The sequence below is a fragment of the Chenopodium quinoa genome, unplaced genomic scaffold (assembly GCF_001683475.1).
Source record: "Chenopodium quinoa cultivar QQ74 unplaced genomic scaffold, ASM168347v1, whole genome shotgun sequence".
NCBI classification, from domain to species: Eukaryota; Viridiplantae; Streptophyta; class Magnoliopsida; order Caryophyllales; family Amaranthaceae; genus Chenopodium; species Chenopodium quinoa.
In genome coordinates, this window is record NW_018744026.1 from 1,140,582 (window position 1) to 1,155,915 (window position 15,334).

At 34.8% G+C, this 15,334-nt stretch overlaps 1 protein-coding gene across 1 annotated transcript; it reads right to left on the minus strand.

Annotated features, from left to right (window-relative positions):
- Window positions 1-1,067: 1,067 nt before the first annotated feature.
- On the minus strand, window positions 1,068-13,488 carry LOC110690279. The gene is made up of 6 exons (XM_021867102.1): window positions 12,889-13,488; window positions 11,967-12,465; window positions 9,759-9,902; window positions 7,806-8,046; window positions 2,329-2,829; window positions 1,068-1,743 (listed from the first exon to the last, which is right to left on the minus strand). Exons 2-6 carry the CDS (start codon window positions 12,453-12,455, stop codon window positions 1,295-1,297), a joined length of 1,824 nt encoding a protein of 607 aa, XP_021722794.1. The 5' UTR covers window positions 12,456-12,465; window positions 12,889-13,488; the 3' UTR covers window positions 1,068-1,294.
- Between the last annotated feature and the right edge of the window lie 1,846 nt (window positions 13,489-15,334).

Genomic DNA, 15,334 nt, shown 5'->3' on the forward strand with positions numbered 1-15,334 from the left:
AAATCCAAATACATTCATCTGCAACACCCCTCAATGAAACAATGGAGAGAAATGGAGAAAAAAAAAAAAAAAAAAAAAAAAAAAAAAAAAAAAAAAAAAAGAAGAGAGAAGACCAATTAAGGATATTTTCGAACTGCACTAATTTCCTATAGCCATCTGGTGGTCCGTTACCTCAGCCTGGTGAGAGTACGTGCGATCTGGTGGTCCGTTGGAAACACCTAGGGGCGAAAGTGAAGCAAAGAGCTGCTTTCCTTGCATGGATTGTGTGGTCTGAGCGCAATAATAAGATTTTCTCGGGTGTGTACTCCAAATGACATTCTCACTGCTAGAGCTCATAGACTTGTAGAGGAATTTGGAAAATATAGCAAGCAGGTGTATGGCACGCCTACCCAAAAGACGAAACCCAGCAGTAACAAATGGCTGGCACCTCCTACTGGGCATGTGAAGCTGAACTCAGACGCATCCTTATGTGAAGAAGGGTGGGTGGGACTTGGAGTTGTTGCCCGTGATGAAGAAGGTAGAGTTCTTTTCTCAGCAACGAGAAGAGTCAAGGCATATTGGTCCCCGGAGATTCCAGAAGGTAAAGCTTTGCTAATGGCAATGAGGCTAGCTCGAAAGTTTGGCTATGAAGAGGTAGTACTAGAATCAGATTGTCAGGTTCTAGTTAACAGGCTCTCGAAGGGAGTGGTTTTTATATCTGATTTTGATAGTGTTATTGAAGATGTTATGTCTATTGGCGAATTTAAGTCCTTTTCTTGGTCTCATATTAAAAGGGATGGTAATTATGTAGCCCATCACCTTGCTAAGCTAATGTCGTTTGGAGTCGAACAAGTCTGGGTTAACATTGCCCTGAAATGGTTGCCCCCTATGTACTCTCGGACACTTTGTCCCTTAATTAATAAATACATTAGCTTGCTTGCCCTCAAAAAAAAAAAATAAATAAATAAAATCCTATAGCCATTGATTTTCTATTTTGAATTTGACAAGGTGATAACGTTTACCATAGACAATCTCGAAGCCTAAATCTAGTTGAGAAAACGTACACATTCAAGCTCTATGATAAATAATTTCCCAATAATAAAAGACCATTTCTTATCTAAGGTAGTTGGGCATAAGATAGCCAATTTACACTAAGATGCAGGCTATATGACATGGATAAATAGGGTAAAATACCAATCATGATGGTGTTGGCATCATTTATACATTAGCCACCAACACCACCACTAGATTTGGGATATAGATTGCAGAATTATTCGAATTACAAACACTAAACAACTCACATGAACAACAGCAACTAAAGCTCTAACTTTTGTTTATTAGGTTCATCAGAGCTAGTTGAAGCATCTGATCGCCTTCTCTTCAACTCATTGTCACCCAGTTGCAATGACACACAGATATCTTCATCCGAACCATTCCTCAACGCGGAGAGATTTTCTGAATGCTTAATCTCTTCTTGATCAAATTTATGTAGCGGGGATTGTCTAACAAAACTAGGAATAAACTGATGCTCGACACTTGGGCCTGACTTCTCTTCATCTTCCAAATTCAGGTCAGTTTCCATTGCTGATGAATTAATATCAGGGCCAGGAGGTCCATTTTCTAAAGGAAGATGCTGAATTTGGAGTCCCAAGGGCTGGAACTCCTCTTTGCTTTTATCCAATGGAAGTCCATCAGGAGGAGAGGAATCACCAACTGCAGAATTCATTGCTGTTGCTGATGCAACAATTTGTTCTTGCACTGCCTCTGTAATTATAGGTAGCTTAATTGCAAATAATAACAAGATTCAGGGATATATAGTCCTTGTTTTCTAGATAGCAAGAAAACACACATTATAGCAACAGAATATATATAGCAAATTAAATCCATATTGGTTGAAAATCTAACTATAATACCATAGAAATATCTTTAGTATTGACCAAGGCAGATAAGGTAACTGGGTACATATAAGCTCTTCCAAAAAATTTATTTCGTATTAAATAGTGTTAGCCTAAGGCTAGGTGTCCTTCAGATAACAAAGAACACTTCTGTCAGACAAATGGCAAATAAGGAAGTCCAAAAATAAATGATCAAATCAAAACACCACCAAAGTGCATTTAGATTGATTGCTAGCTCTTCCAAAATCACATTATGTCTTCTTAAAATCTATATGTATTAGATAGTGTTAGTCTGCAATGCTAGCTATCCTTTAGATAACAAAGAACGCTTCCGTCAGACAAAGGGCAAAACAAGGAAATCCACAAAAAAAATAAAAAATCAAAACAACACCACAGTGCATTTGATTGATAGCCAGAGCTCTTCAAATTCATAGCGACATGGATAAGGAAATACCTTTAAGCCCTTGGCTGGTTGTGATGAGATCAAGCTCAAGCAGATTGAGAAGCCTTCCTAAATCAACCCCACTAGTCCAATTCTCAGGCGCAAAACCAACTTTCAATTTCAGACGGCCACGATTGGCAGTTCCACCCCATATTATGCCAATTGGACGTGGCTTTTCCCCATTTTCCCCTACTAACATAATGAGGCTTCCACTGTCTCCTTCAAGGTCAAAGGTTTGCTGGTTCTCACCAACAACGAGAAAATCAGTCAAGAAGCATATTCCCTTCTCATCATTGTACTCAAGTGCGTAAGCTAATACAACGCCAGTTGTCAGGCCAGAACTTCGACCAACTTTCATTACTCGTTTTCCGATTAAGCTACTAATAGGAGATTGCAAATCTATATGCTTAACATCTCCTATATCCCCTACACCTTTTACAGATGTACTTATTGTTGACATATCAAAATCATCTACAAATGGAATGAATGCTCCATCTGCTCTCACAAATGTCTCTGTGTAGGAAAAACGTTTGTGAGGACATTATCAGCATAATCATACCAAATGAAATATCATATCAAAATTTACATAAAATAGCCATTGAGGTAGCAACAAAGGCATCAGCATCAGACAATGAGGAACAAACTAAGTCTCAAGACTCATTTAGGATTGGGTTGAAAATATAAAAAGAATATGTATTAATATAATGCAAATCTGGGCACTGTATAAGATTCAAACTTTTGATTAGTCTAAAAACCTTGATATAAAGGCAGAATTTACTTGAGAAATCTGAATCATTTGTCTTACGCAATAATAACATGAGCTTCACGCAATAATAACATGAGCTCAACGTTTTGGCAGAATTCACAAGCTTTTAAGTTTTAACATTGCTATAATATTAATCCCATACATCAGAGATTCTACCTTAATTGGGTATATACACAGCATCTCCCAATCCCATACTCTTCTGATCAGAACAATCATAATTCAATTTCCAAATATTCACCAACCAATAGCTTGCTAAAAATTAACGATAAACTGTTGCACACTTCCACCCCTTCCATTCCAATAATGTGTCTTAGTTGGTAAATATTAATTACTATAAATTTTTAACTAGTCAAAACTTAAAGTTCCAAATCCTCTCCCCTTCCCAATTTAATCTTTACACTAGGGATGTGCACAGAGGTTAAGGAAGCGAAAAGGCAGGGTAACAGTATGGATGAGTGTGTACTGTGTAGGGGCCAACTTTAGGAAATTAAAGAATATATAATCTTACTTAAAACAAGATTGTTGTATATAAGGAAATACTATACGAAAACTGCACAAATAATATTTCTTCTGTTCCTTTGAGATTGCAACATGGCAGGGGGTGGGAGAGTGCAGTGGGTAGTAGGTTAACCGATAGACGGAAAAAAGAGAAACAAAATTACAAACTTGTACATATATTAAATAAAGACTAAAGCAACAAGTATTAATAATTAAGGGAATTTACTATGTGAAAAGAGATACTTCCTTGGTTCCAAATCAATTGAAACGCTCATACCCTCATCGGCCTATCCTTCTCCTTGCCCAACCAACTGAATCGGCGACCTCAGCTACCTGTAATTATAGCTTGAGACAACCAAATCCTTCAAGATCCAAACATTCCAAAGTTCTAGAAGTTTGTACAGGTTTGGATGTGAAATTCATGACCCATTTCTTTCAATGGTTTACTTCCTTTTCCTCGCAACAATAGCCATTAGTGTTTAGAAATGCCGTGTGAGTTACCAGATTGAAGAGGGCTTAAAAGGGGAAGTGAGTAGAGAAGAAGTTTGTAAATAGGAGAGAGAAATGGGGTTGGTGGTGGAAGTACTTGCGAGGGGGTTGGTGGCCATACCATCATAGCAGTGGCAGTGGAATTAATGGAAGATTGTCCTTTGGAGTGGAGAAGATGATGAAACAATAAGAGGGGAACTACGGTAGAGGGAGGAGAGAGAAGCTGAAATAGAAAAGCTGAGGTTAAAATTGACATTTCAACTCATAAAAATTACCCAAAATAGATATGTTTACTAAAAAGGAATTTCCCAAAAAGGAACATAGGAAGAATATGTTTTCCTAATACGAGTTAATTGCGATATTTTTAAAACTTAGTGAAAAGGTAAACGTTGCAAGAAGAGGACAAGGTGTCCTCAAAAAGAAATAGGTTATCAAGGCAAGCTAAGCCGATTCCTTAGTATGTTTCCAAGTGTAACTTGGAAAAGCCTCCTCAACCTTGCCAAAAAAGAAGCTAATTAAGTTATATATCCCACAATAGATCACGTGAGATAGCAACATTATTGTAAAAACGGCCATTCTGCTCCAACCAGATACACCAAAAAAATAAGCCGTTGTCACGATTTGCTGAAGCAACTTCTTGCTAGCACAAAAGGCTACATACAGAATTTGTAACTGCTCTTGTATAAAGGTCTGAATTCTGACTCAATACTCTCCACAGACTACAAAGAGTATTTTCCAAGAGTAGCAAAACATAAAACAATGAAGTCAAGTGGGTATGGGTCATTAGCAGCAAAACATAAAAGGTCTGAATTCTGACCCAATACTCTTCATAGACTACAAAGAGTATTTTCCAAAAGTAGCAAAACATAAAACAATGAAGTCAAGTGGGTATGGGTCATTAGCAGCAAAGCAAGCAGATGTCAGGTGTTTCAAAATTCCTGGTAGCTGCTTTTAAAGCATATTGTAGGTATTAAACCTTTCCAAAGCTAAAGTCCACCCTAATGGGGACCTTTGACCCCCAAATTAAATACGGAAAAGAGAGAGTGTAATTTTAGAACAGCAAATATAGGGCACTACACTCTGCCTTTCAAGTTCCACAAGGACATGGAGTAATCAAGCATCCACTAGTAAAATTAAATGATATGGCAAAAAACCAAGTTCATAAGGATTAAGGAGTATAGATTAATTGTTGAAGTTGCATACTATATTACTATGCATAGTACAGTACATCTTAAGCAAAATGTAATTATCAACTATCTAAAGTCATTATTCCAGCACTAGACTGACTAAAAGGGGAAAGAAACCTACCCTTGCCCTTTCAACACCCACTAAATATAAGAAGGATACAAAAAACAAGGAATGACAGGCTTCCTTGTGTAGCAAGAGTAATGTTGTTCCATTATAGAAACCATTTTCATGTAAATCAGTAATTTCATTTACACTTGCACCCCTAACCACAAAATTTGATGGAGCCAACAACAAAAGAATTGCAAATGGAAGATCTCAGAGGTAAAAAAAAATTCAAAAGAGCAACTGTTTTAGCTTAAGGATCAAAGTCAGCATAATCCACTATAAAAACTGGAAATTGTTGCATACAAGATGCCCTACCTCAAATAGAATGTAGGCATTATAGATATCTAAATTGTGTATCCCTAATTTAGCATTCGAGATTAAATTGAAATAATTCCTCCGTTCCACAAATATTGCAGCAATTTAGGCAATAAGGTTAGGCATAATTGTTCACAAGAACAAAAATCTAAATAGAATGTAGGCATTGTCATTGATGGAAGTTTCACAATTATTGCAACATTTCCCTATTTGCACATGTTTTCTCTCATCTCTCCTCATCACATGGGTCCATAAATTTATTCCTCTCTATCTCTCTCTTCTTGTTAAAATCATCCCCGTCCATGTTGCAATTTTAGGGGAACGGAGGAAGTATTGCTAAAGTAGTTAGATTATGTGATTCATCCCCCTGTCTTATCTGGCCAATTTCCTAGCCAATACCCACCTTAGCCAGTTCCCATAGTTAGTCAACTTTCCCTATCCTTAAACCCAAAATTAAACTCAAATAATTCAAAAAACATTGAAAATTTCTGTGAGCTAGCTTGGATGTCACTTCGAATAAGCTTTACAACAATATATAAGCCTTATTTATGTTATAACAAAGAAATATGGGCAAAATACTAAAATTGAACTCAAAATGGATACCCCTACACTCTTTTGGCTATGTCTCAAAGTCTATAAATAATATTGGCCAAATTTCAATTGAGATGAAAAGAAGACTTTCATAGCTTTCCAATGATATATCATAAGCCCCATTTATAGTTCATGATCAAAAGTTATGACCCTAAGTCACGACAGCTTCTCATTCGACACCAGACTTTCACATTTGGTGTGAGATTGCCGAATTTCAATTCTTCCGAAAGTTTCCACCCATCTTTATAAACATCCCTTTTGAGCTTAAACCCCCTTCTTGTAAAAGTTAAAATAAATAAATAAATAAATTCCAAAAAATAATGGTATTTACAATAATCTAATCTGCTTTCTCCCTCTATTTTGTAAACCTAAACCCCCTTTTAGTAGATCTAATACTCGATTAATTTATTGTATTTGACCCTTACAATCCAGGTACTAATTATAAGGAACCTTCTCTATATTAATCTACTTCAAAAAATATAGAGTTTAACCCTTTTCCAATTATCTTTTAAACATTACTTCCTTCGTTTCTATTTAGTTGAGACGTTCAATTTAGTAACACATATTAAGGAGAGGAAAGCAAATGAGAGAGAATGATAAAGCAAGTGGGGTAAACTAGTAAATGCAAAGTATAAAACTTACCCAAAAAGGAAACATGTCAAATAAAAATAAACTTCCTAAAAAAGAATACGAACAACTAAAAAAAACGAAGGTAAGAATTATTTTTATTCTTTAATTAATTATTCATGATTTAGATTGTTATCTTACATTGTGCAAGTTTGATAATAATTCTTTTTATATAGGTTTCATAGTGCAGATCTTGTCTTATTATTATTTCTCTATATTAAGACTAATTCATTCAGTACTTACAATTGTTGTAGCTATACTTGTTTATGTGCATAATACCTAATCTAGAACTCAACTATAAGATAGACTATTATCAAAAGCTTCTAGCCTCTTTTGCAAGGAAATGAGTTCTCAGGTTTCTTTAAAATTCGTTAATGTAGCTCATTTAAAAAATGGGCAAGTTATGCACAAAGCTGTCTTGTATAGTGATCAACAGCTTTAGCAATATGTTACGAGAAACGAGAATCTAAAAACTCGAAAAATGTTTCCTGACAGCATCTTAAGCCCCCCCCCCCCCAAAAAAAAAAAAAAATAAAAAAAAAAATACTTTTTGTAGTTTACGTCCCATCCACACTAACATATGAATTGGCACTGATTTTCAAACCAGGCCTTCAACTTGGAGTTTCAAATGGTCAACTGATTTCTTCGAAAATTTCTCTGTCATGCAGCTTGAAGAGATATGACAAAAGTACAATTATACTGGGTCCACCGCAATCTTCTGTCATTGCATTAGCAAAAGTCCAAATGCCTCAGTCAGATTGACTGTCCAATATTTCAATCAACCTTTCACATCACAATAATGCCAGGGCTTGCAGTTTTGTAACATGATCATTTAAAATCTTTGTCCAATATTATAAATTTGAGTAATTTGCACTAAGAATTAAAATGAGGGGACACAAGGTCACATTACCTGGATTTATTCCAGCAAAGATGCCATACCATAGGTCATCTGTGATGAAGGATGTAGCCCTCTCCACAGCACCCAAATATACACCAGGGCCAAGATTTGGTGGCAGAGGATGAAACATCTTCTGACTTGGATAATCCAAATCAACTGCAACATGCCGGTTTGTTAGGAAGCCCACTTGTCTACTTCCAGTTTGACTCCTCACAATAGCACCCAGGGTTCCATAAGTCTCTTGGCTTGCCACCTATGCATAATCAAATTGTATACAGTGATTATCCATTTATCCTAGATAGCCCATCATTACCACACCAAAAAAAAAAAAAAAAAAAAAAAAAAAAGAATATCTCCTAAAAAAACATTATCACCAAAAAAAGAGAAAAAGAAAAAATGATGAAATCGAAAGGCAACCGAACATATACATAGTAACATTATTATGATGACAAAGGTTCTGCAAGCAGGCAACTTTAATAATGCCTTACTGAGTCCAGCAATCTCGAGGCATATATTGAAGAAAATTATCAAAACAACAAGGTAAAAGCATCATATCTTAGCATATGCAATTCCATTGTTGCTCTTTAGGCATAATTTTCCCATTAGTCCGTCATGACAAGCAATATGATTTAATATGGTACATAAACAACTCCACCAGAACAAAGAAGGGTCCAATTGGATAGTAAAGTCAAGCAACATTCCCCCCCCCCCAAAAAAAAAACGCTCAATAAATACCAAAAATGAGAAACTAATAGGAGAACCGCTAGAGGTAAAATAATCAACATTGAAGACAAGAACAAATAAAAGATAGACGTCGAAATAATGATAACATATACTCTTGTTCGCTTAAAATAAGATATTGTGAATTGTCCTTCAAAAGCTAGAGGATCAAGTTGAAGAATCTCATAAGGCTAAAGAAACAACTCGCTTGAAAGATAGAGTGCTGCTTGATCTATGAAAAAATTGGAGATGACTCCAGCTATATACACTAAAACATAAAAAAGGGCGCAGTGCAATGCATAATACCATCAATACTACTCGTTAACATCATGAGCATAGCCTATATCTGATGCACTAATACATTCGCTTCATTAAGCAACCAGATAGCTTGTTTCAAAGCAATGAGGAAAGCCTGGTAGATTGGAACAAAAATGGTAGCCCCCCCCCCCCTCCTCCTCCCAAAGACTGCCAAATTGGCCTCCATCATTGAGTACTGTGAGCTTAAGTTCAAAATCCTACCGACATTTTTCGACATGAAAAATTTACAGAATTACAATAACTCAATAAGTATGATCAAGCTATAGTAAGCATGTGGTAACAATGCGAATGGGATTTGACCAAGACCATAAGAACAAGTGCACCCACAAACTCTAGCTTAGGAATAACTACAATGCCAAAATTCAGGTAGCATATAAAATTTAACATCAGCCTTTCATGTAAATTGTTTGAACTCGGATATTGGTATTGGACACAGGTACACATTTAAGTGTCCAAAATTTAAAGACAGGTCCTTCCCTCCATTTGGGCATGAGTACAGAGACACCACATTGGAATTTGTAAGATATATTATTTTAGCTTGTACATATACAATTTTAAAATTTCATTCAACTTTAGTACCATCTTCCAGGCCCAACTTGGTAGCTACTGCCTACCAAAGCACATACATCAAACCCTAGCTTACTAAAAGAGGGCATATATGAAATAAATAAAATGATGGTAACTACACGAGAGATAAAGAAAAGAGGGGGAAAAAAAACAGAGATGCCAACCATATGAGAACATTGAAAAGGAAACGAGGGGGAAAAGGAAAAAAACAAAAAAAAAAACAGCCACATGAATGAGGAAAAAAAACCTTCTAGAATGGGAAAAAAAAAACAGTTGTATTTCTGGAAGGCAAACAATGACCTAGTTTAGCCTCGAATTAATTACAAGAAAATGTTTTGTAAAACTTTAAGGAAAAAATACCTGTGAACCTGAACCAATACATGAATCATTTCCACGCAAATCATCCACTATCTCAGTGTAAAGTTGCTCCTTGGGTGCAGGCTCTGGAGCTCCAAAATAAGAGAATTCTACCACGTCCACATCACACCATACACCTCCTGGTCCCTAATAAAAAATTTCAAGAGCCATCAATAAATGAACATAAAACTCATATTATGTCTCACAATATGAGCATATAGTAGCCCATATCCCCAGATGAACATATAGGCAAGTAAAAGTATGAAACAGACCTAGTAGTGTAAACTAAAGGCACAATCAAACAATAGAGAGGCCGTATCATCCAATTGAAGAGTGCACTGGCGTTTGGTTTGCAAACTAGTATGGGTTTGGAATCAAGAATAGAACCATAATGGTATGGGTTTGGAACTTGATTCTTAATACCATATGTGTAGTATGATTATGAAATGAAGTTTATTTTCTTTTATTTGATACCTAAAACCATTGGTATGACCCAAATCCACCTCTCCCCTAGGTTTCTAAACCCCATACTTTTAGGGTTTTGAGGTATGGGTTTAAAACTCTTAAAAACATAAAAACAAACATAACGTATGGTTTAAATCATTCTAAACCCATACCTCATATCTGTGAACGAAACACCTTTAAAGCTTTAATAACTTCAGATTTACCTTCTTTCACTTTTATTTACTAATAATATTATTAAATTCAAAGAGCACAAGGGTGTTATATCCCATAAACAAAAAGAGGGCTAGAGGCAGAAACATCATGCTCATAACTGCCAAAGGAATACAAGTGCCACATAACTTATTAAAGAAAATAAACAAACCAACTTTTCTTTTCTTTTGAAGTTCATATGAAATTATACTACATTTACCCTAGTTCTTGTACGAATGGTGAAGAAGAATTGAAGAGTAAAAATATGGAATATTTTGAGTTCATGAACAATTGGTATACCGGCATAAAAGGTAGAGGCCCAAAAAAGATGCTGAATTTGGTCTTAAGAATGTGAAGTCCTAAAATAATTGAGCAACAACTGAAAATATAATTAATCTCTTAAACAACAAAGGATTGCAGCACGCTTGATGAGATTTACATAGATGTACCAACTTCAATCATGCAAAGCAGTGGATATCCATCTCTTATGTGGACTGCAACTATTAAAATTCTTTCAAAGGAAGATAATAGACGGCAAAAGTTTTCTTTGTGAGTTGCGAGGATAATTAAATTGAGAATAGTCCTTTAATATAGCTTGTAACAATTACACACATTCTGCCACAGTTTTCGTGCATCTTTTGAGAGAAAGAAACTGGGGTTTCGTGTGTGCAGACTGGACAAGAAACTTCAAGGGGCAATCTATTCACAAAATTGAACAATGTTTATCAATATACAAGAAAAAGCTTATCATATAAACAATTTTTATCATGACTTGCATACTGACAAATGTATAATACTTTACTGCAGGTCGCCTGAAGCATTTTCAAGAAAATTTAAGTGTTATGCTTTGAAAATGGGTTAACAAATATGCTTCTTATAGCATCATCCCTTTACAAGGAATTAATGTCCCTAGTTGCCACAGTGCGTTGCAATACTAGTCCCTACCTCCTTCCAGTTTGATGGGTTACATAAGGAAGTCATTAATCAATATATATAATTGGAAAAAAAAAAAAAAAAAGGCGGGGGCACACTTTGGAGCTGCATGTTGCTCGGTTTTTGAGAAGTGTCAACGTGAACCATGGCTGCAAACCATTAAAGTGCAAAATTGAACACTTCCCGCTAGATTATCGTAAGAATAGTTTTAAAGCTTAGACTTTTTAATTTGTTTGATGAAACATAAAAGTCACGCAGGTTTAAGTTAACTGTTACATTGTTGTATTTGATGGGAGGATAGGCTGTCTCTTTATGTATCCTTCGTCTATTGATGAATTCTTTTTCTCAACGAAACTAGAATAGAAGAAATGTAACAAGCAAACAATTAAAAACAGGAAGGATACACTGACATTGTATGTTGCTTAGTTAACTAGGTCTGAAAGACTGACTTATATTTTGACATGCGTAGTTGAAGGTTAATGAAGAGTCCAAATAACATATTATAACATTTGACAGCAGATCTAATAAAATGGAGCATAAAGCCTAGTTAGAATATATATATTTAACTAATACTGATAGTAATAAGGCCAAAGGAATAAAACTTATTAAATAATAAAGTTTTACCTCCAAGGCAGTAGGTAAACATTGTATGGGGGTCAGCCATTGCTTGTGCACCTTCCTTGAAACGAAAACAAGGATGGCAGGTACTTGAGTCAGTACACCCTTTCTGATGCGAAAACCAATTGCTGTGCCAAGACTATAACAACGTAAAATTTTGCTGTGAAATGCCCTTATGGTCATCAACTCAAGCAAAGTTGTGGCACGCTGCCCTTGAGGTAACCGGCCAAGAGTTTCAGGGAGAACTCCTTTTTGAAGGTTTGCAAAGTAATTTGCCCTCTCTTCAGCAGCATCACTTATCCGACAGGAAGCTGGCCATGAGAAATAAGCTGCACTACTTTCAGAGTGCTGTCCTGCTGATGCAAAGGGTTGAAGGGGTGGACTCAAAGAAGGGAAATTATGATGACCACAGGAATTCCTTTCCAGATCCAATGCTGACTCATCTGATGGGATAGGACCCGAGCAACGAGCTCTATTTACTCGATTTCGATCCATCTTCCACTACCTAAGATAAAAACCATGTGAGAAAAGATAAAAACCATAAACCATGTTTTCTCACATCACCAATCAATCCTCTCACCCAAAATTCCACCAAAATGTCATAAATAAACCTGAATTCTTAAGACCTAAAATCATACTTACAAATCAAATTTCAACCCCGACTAAAATCAATTATACCCTCTCTCATTTATAGGCCAAACCCACATCAATTCTTGACAATTATATTAAATTAGCAAATACCCAGAAAATATTTGCACAAATTAAAGGGACCCATTAGCAAAAACCAGAGCATAATTGAAAATTAAACAAACAAGCAAACATTTTAGATAAATTAATTAAATAAAAACAAAAAAAACAGCCGACAAGAAATTTAATTTAACAATTAAAACCCAGAAAGTAAAGATGGAAATAAAGAGAGAAAACTTACTAATCAATAATGGCAGCAAAGAAGATGAAGGATTGAAGATGAAGAAACAACTGTAGAAATGGATACCTTAAATAAAATATAGGGGTTTAACCAAAATCAACCATTTAATTAATTAGTATATGTACATAAAAATTGGTGGGATATATATAATACTGATGTTGAAGATTTGAGCTATAGATGGGATGTCTTTCAGAAACAGTGACACCCCCCAATAGAGAAGAGAGTAGTAGTGACTAGTGAGGAGAGATTGAATGAATGAATGGAGAGAGAAAATTGAACAGTATCAAACTCCGACATTCCAAAAAAGGTACGGACTGCGCAAAAGTGGAGGGGAGATTAAAATATTGAAAACTATCCGTGCAATGTATGGTTTTTCAACCTTTGTGAAGGAGTATCAATTTAAAATTCATATTTATTTAATCTCAAATCGAGCTACTTAAAATATATTTTTTTTAACTTTTTTGAATACATTTTTTTTTTTTAAGAATTTTTTAATACATATTATATTGCTTTCTTCTATTTTAAACCTTGATGGAATTTTTTTTTTCAAAATATAATAATTTTTCATTCACCAATTATATTAAGTTGAAAAATATATATGATTTTTTTTAACTATATATAAATAATCATTATACATTAAAAAGTAATCACTAATTCTTATAAAAAAAAAAGTAATCACTAATACGGGAATTTATTTATACAAAGATATGGTTAGATATTTAAGTTTATAAATATACTAGTTTTGTACCCAGTGCAATGCCCGGATTGTTTATTGAATTGTAAGATAAATTTTTAATCTGTATATCAAATTTAAAAAAATATATTATTGATACAAATATTAATTATAATTTGTACATCTGAAATATTGGTATTTTATCGAAAATAAAACTATAAACTAACAATTTTATCAATTCTATCCAAATAGAATTCTAAACTAACTTTTTTTATCTTGTAAAGTCTATTTAAGTTTATCCTACGTGGCGCGACACTTGGCGAAAAGTTAGAACGCCAAGTGTCGCTGCTTCGTGACCTGGCTAAAAGTTTAGCTTTATATATTAGTTATATGATTATTATACGATTTTTTTTACCTAAATTTTGGAAGTAATATATTTTGTGTATATTTTTTGTCAATTTATAAAAACTTTTTTTTTTAAATATACTAAGGACACACCATAAAATGACATGTGTCATTGTTGGTGTGTCTTTTAGTATATTGTTATTGATTGTAAAGAAAATCTTGTGTGGTAAGTGGTAACTGACATTATATTTAACATAATGACCCATCAATATAAATAAAATATCGTTTAACTATTAACTATTACTAAAACAGAAGTCTGCTGACATCATGTTAGGGTGAATAGCATGCTAGTATCATGTTAGGGTTAAAGCTTTGATTTTTATTGTTTAGTGACATGTTAGGGTTTGTTATTAATCTTGTTAGTATCATGCCTAGGATCTTGCTATTATTATGCTTTATCATGATTATGATGATTATTATTATTTTGATTATTATTATGTTGCTTGATTATATTGCTTGATCACACCTTTTATGCATGTTTAAAGGGAAATTGTACTTGTAATCACGCTTAATAAGATAATTAATAATCTTGTTTAGGGTTAATATGATTATAATTCAAGTGATCGCCAATAATAGTTTTATTTGTGCATTAATATTCAACCAACATAGATTAAACAGGTTTAGGGTTAAACCTATTGATTGCATGTTAGTCAGAAAGCGCACATGAATACGAACAGAATAAAGTAGAGGCCTATTATTAGGGCAAGTTCAATCTCTTTTAGGTTGGATTTGTACCTTCATCCTCGAACTACCAGTCATGGTTCCAGACCTATTGGAGTTGACGATCTCTTGGATCGTTAAGGGGTGTAACCTTCACATCGTGAGCGGTTTACAAGTTCCTAAAACTTGTTGGCGACTCTTTTTCTCTATCTTATTTCCCTTTGGACACCACCGTACTTTAGTGTATGATCACAGTGGGGTTCAAGCTAGGGATAATGCTTGAACTATTCCCTACAGTTTCTGGCGACTCCGCTGGGGAGGATTTCTATTTTAATTCCTGAAATTTATTTCAGCAATGATTTAGAATGAGTAGATGAGACTCGAAAAGATCTAAGTATTTCATGAGCGTAATTTTGATTAACATTATTGTCATATGCATAAAAAAGATCTCATTGGAAAGACCATCCGTAATGAGATAAAATATAGGATTTTTACACGTAGAAAATTCTCGGAATATCTTTCACAACTAAGATCGAAATAATGCTGCGCGAAACTGGAAAATTTTATCGAGCACAGAAAGCTGCTAAGGCATGTAGGAACTAGCTTCAGGGAACAAAGTCTAGCGCCACTTATTTGACTTTAGCGCCAGGCGACAGCTTCTGTCGCCAGGCGCTAAAGCCAAATTGTGGCGCCGACCTTTGTTTAATT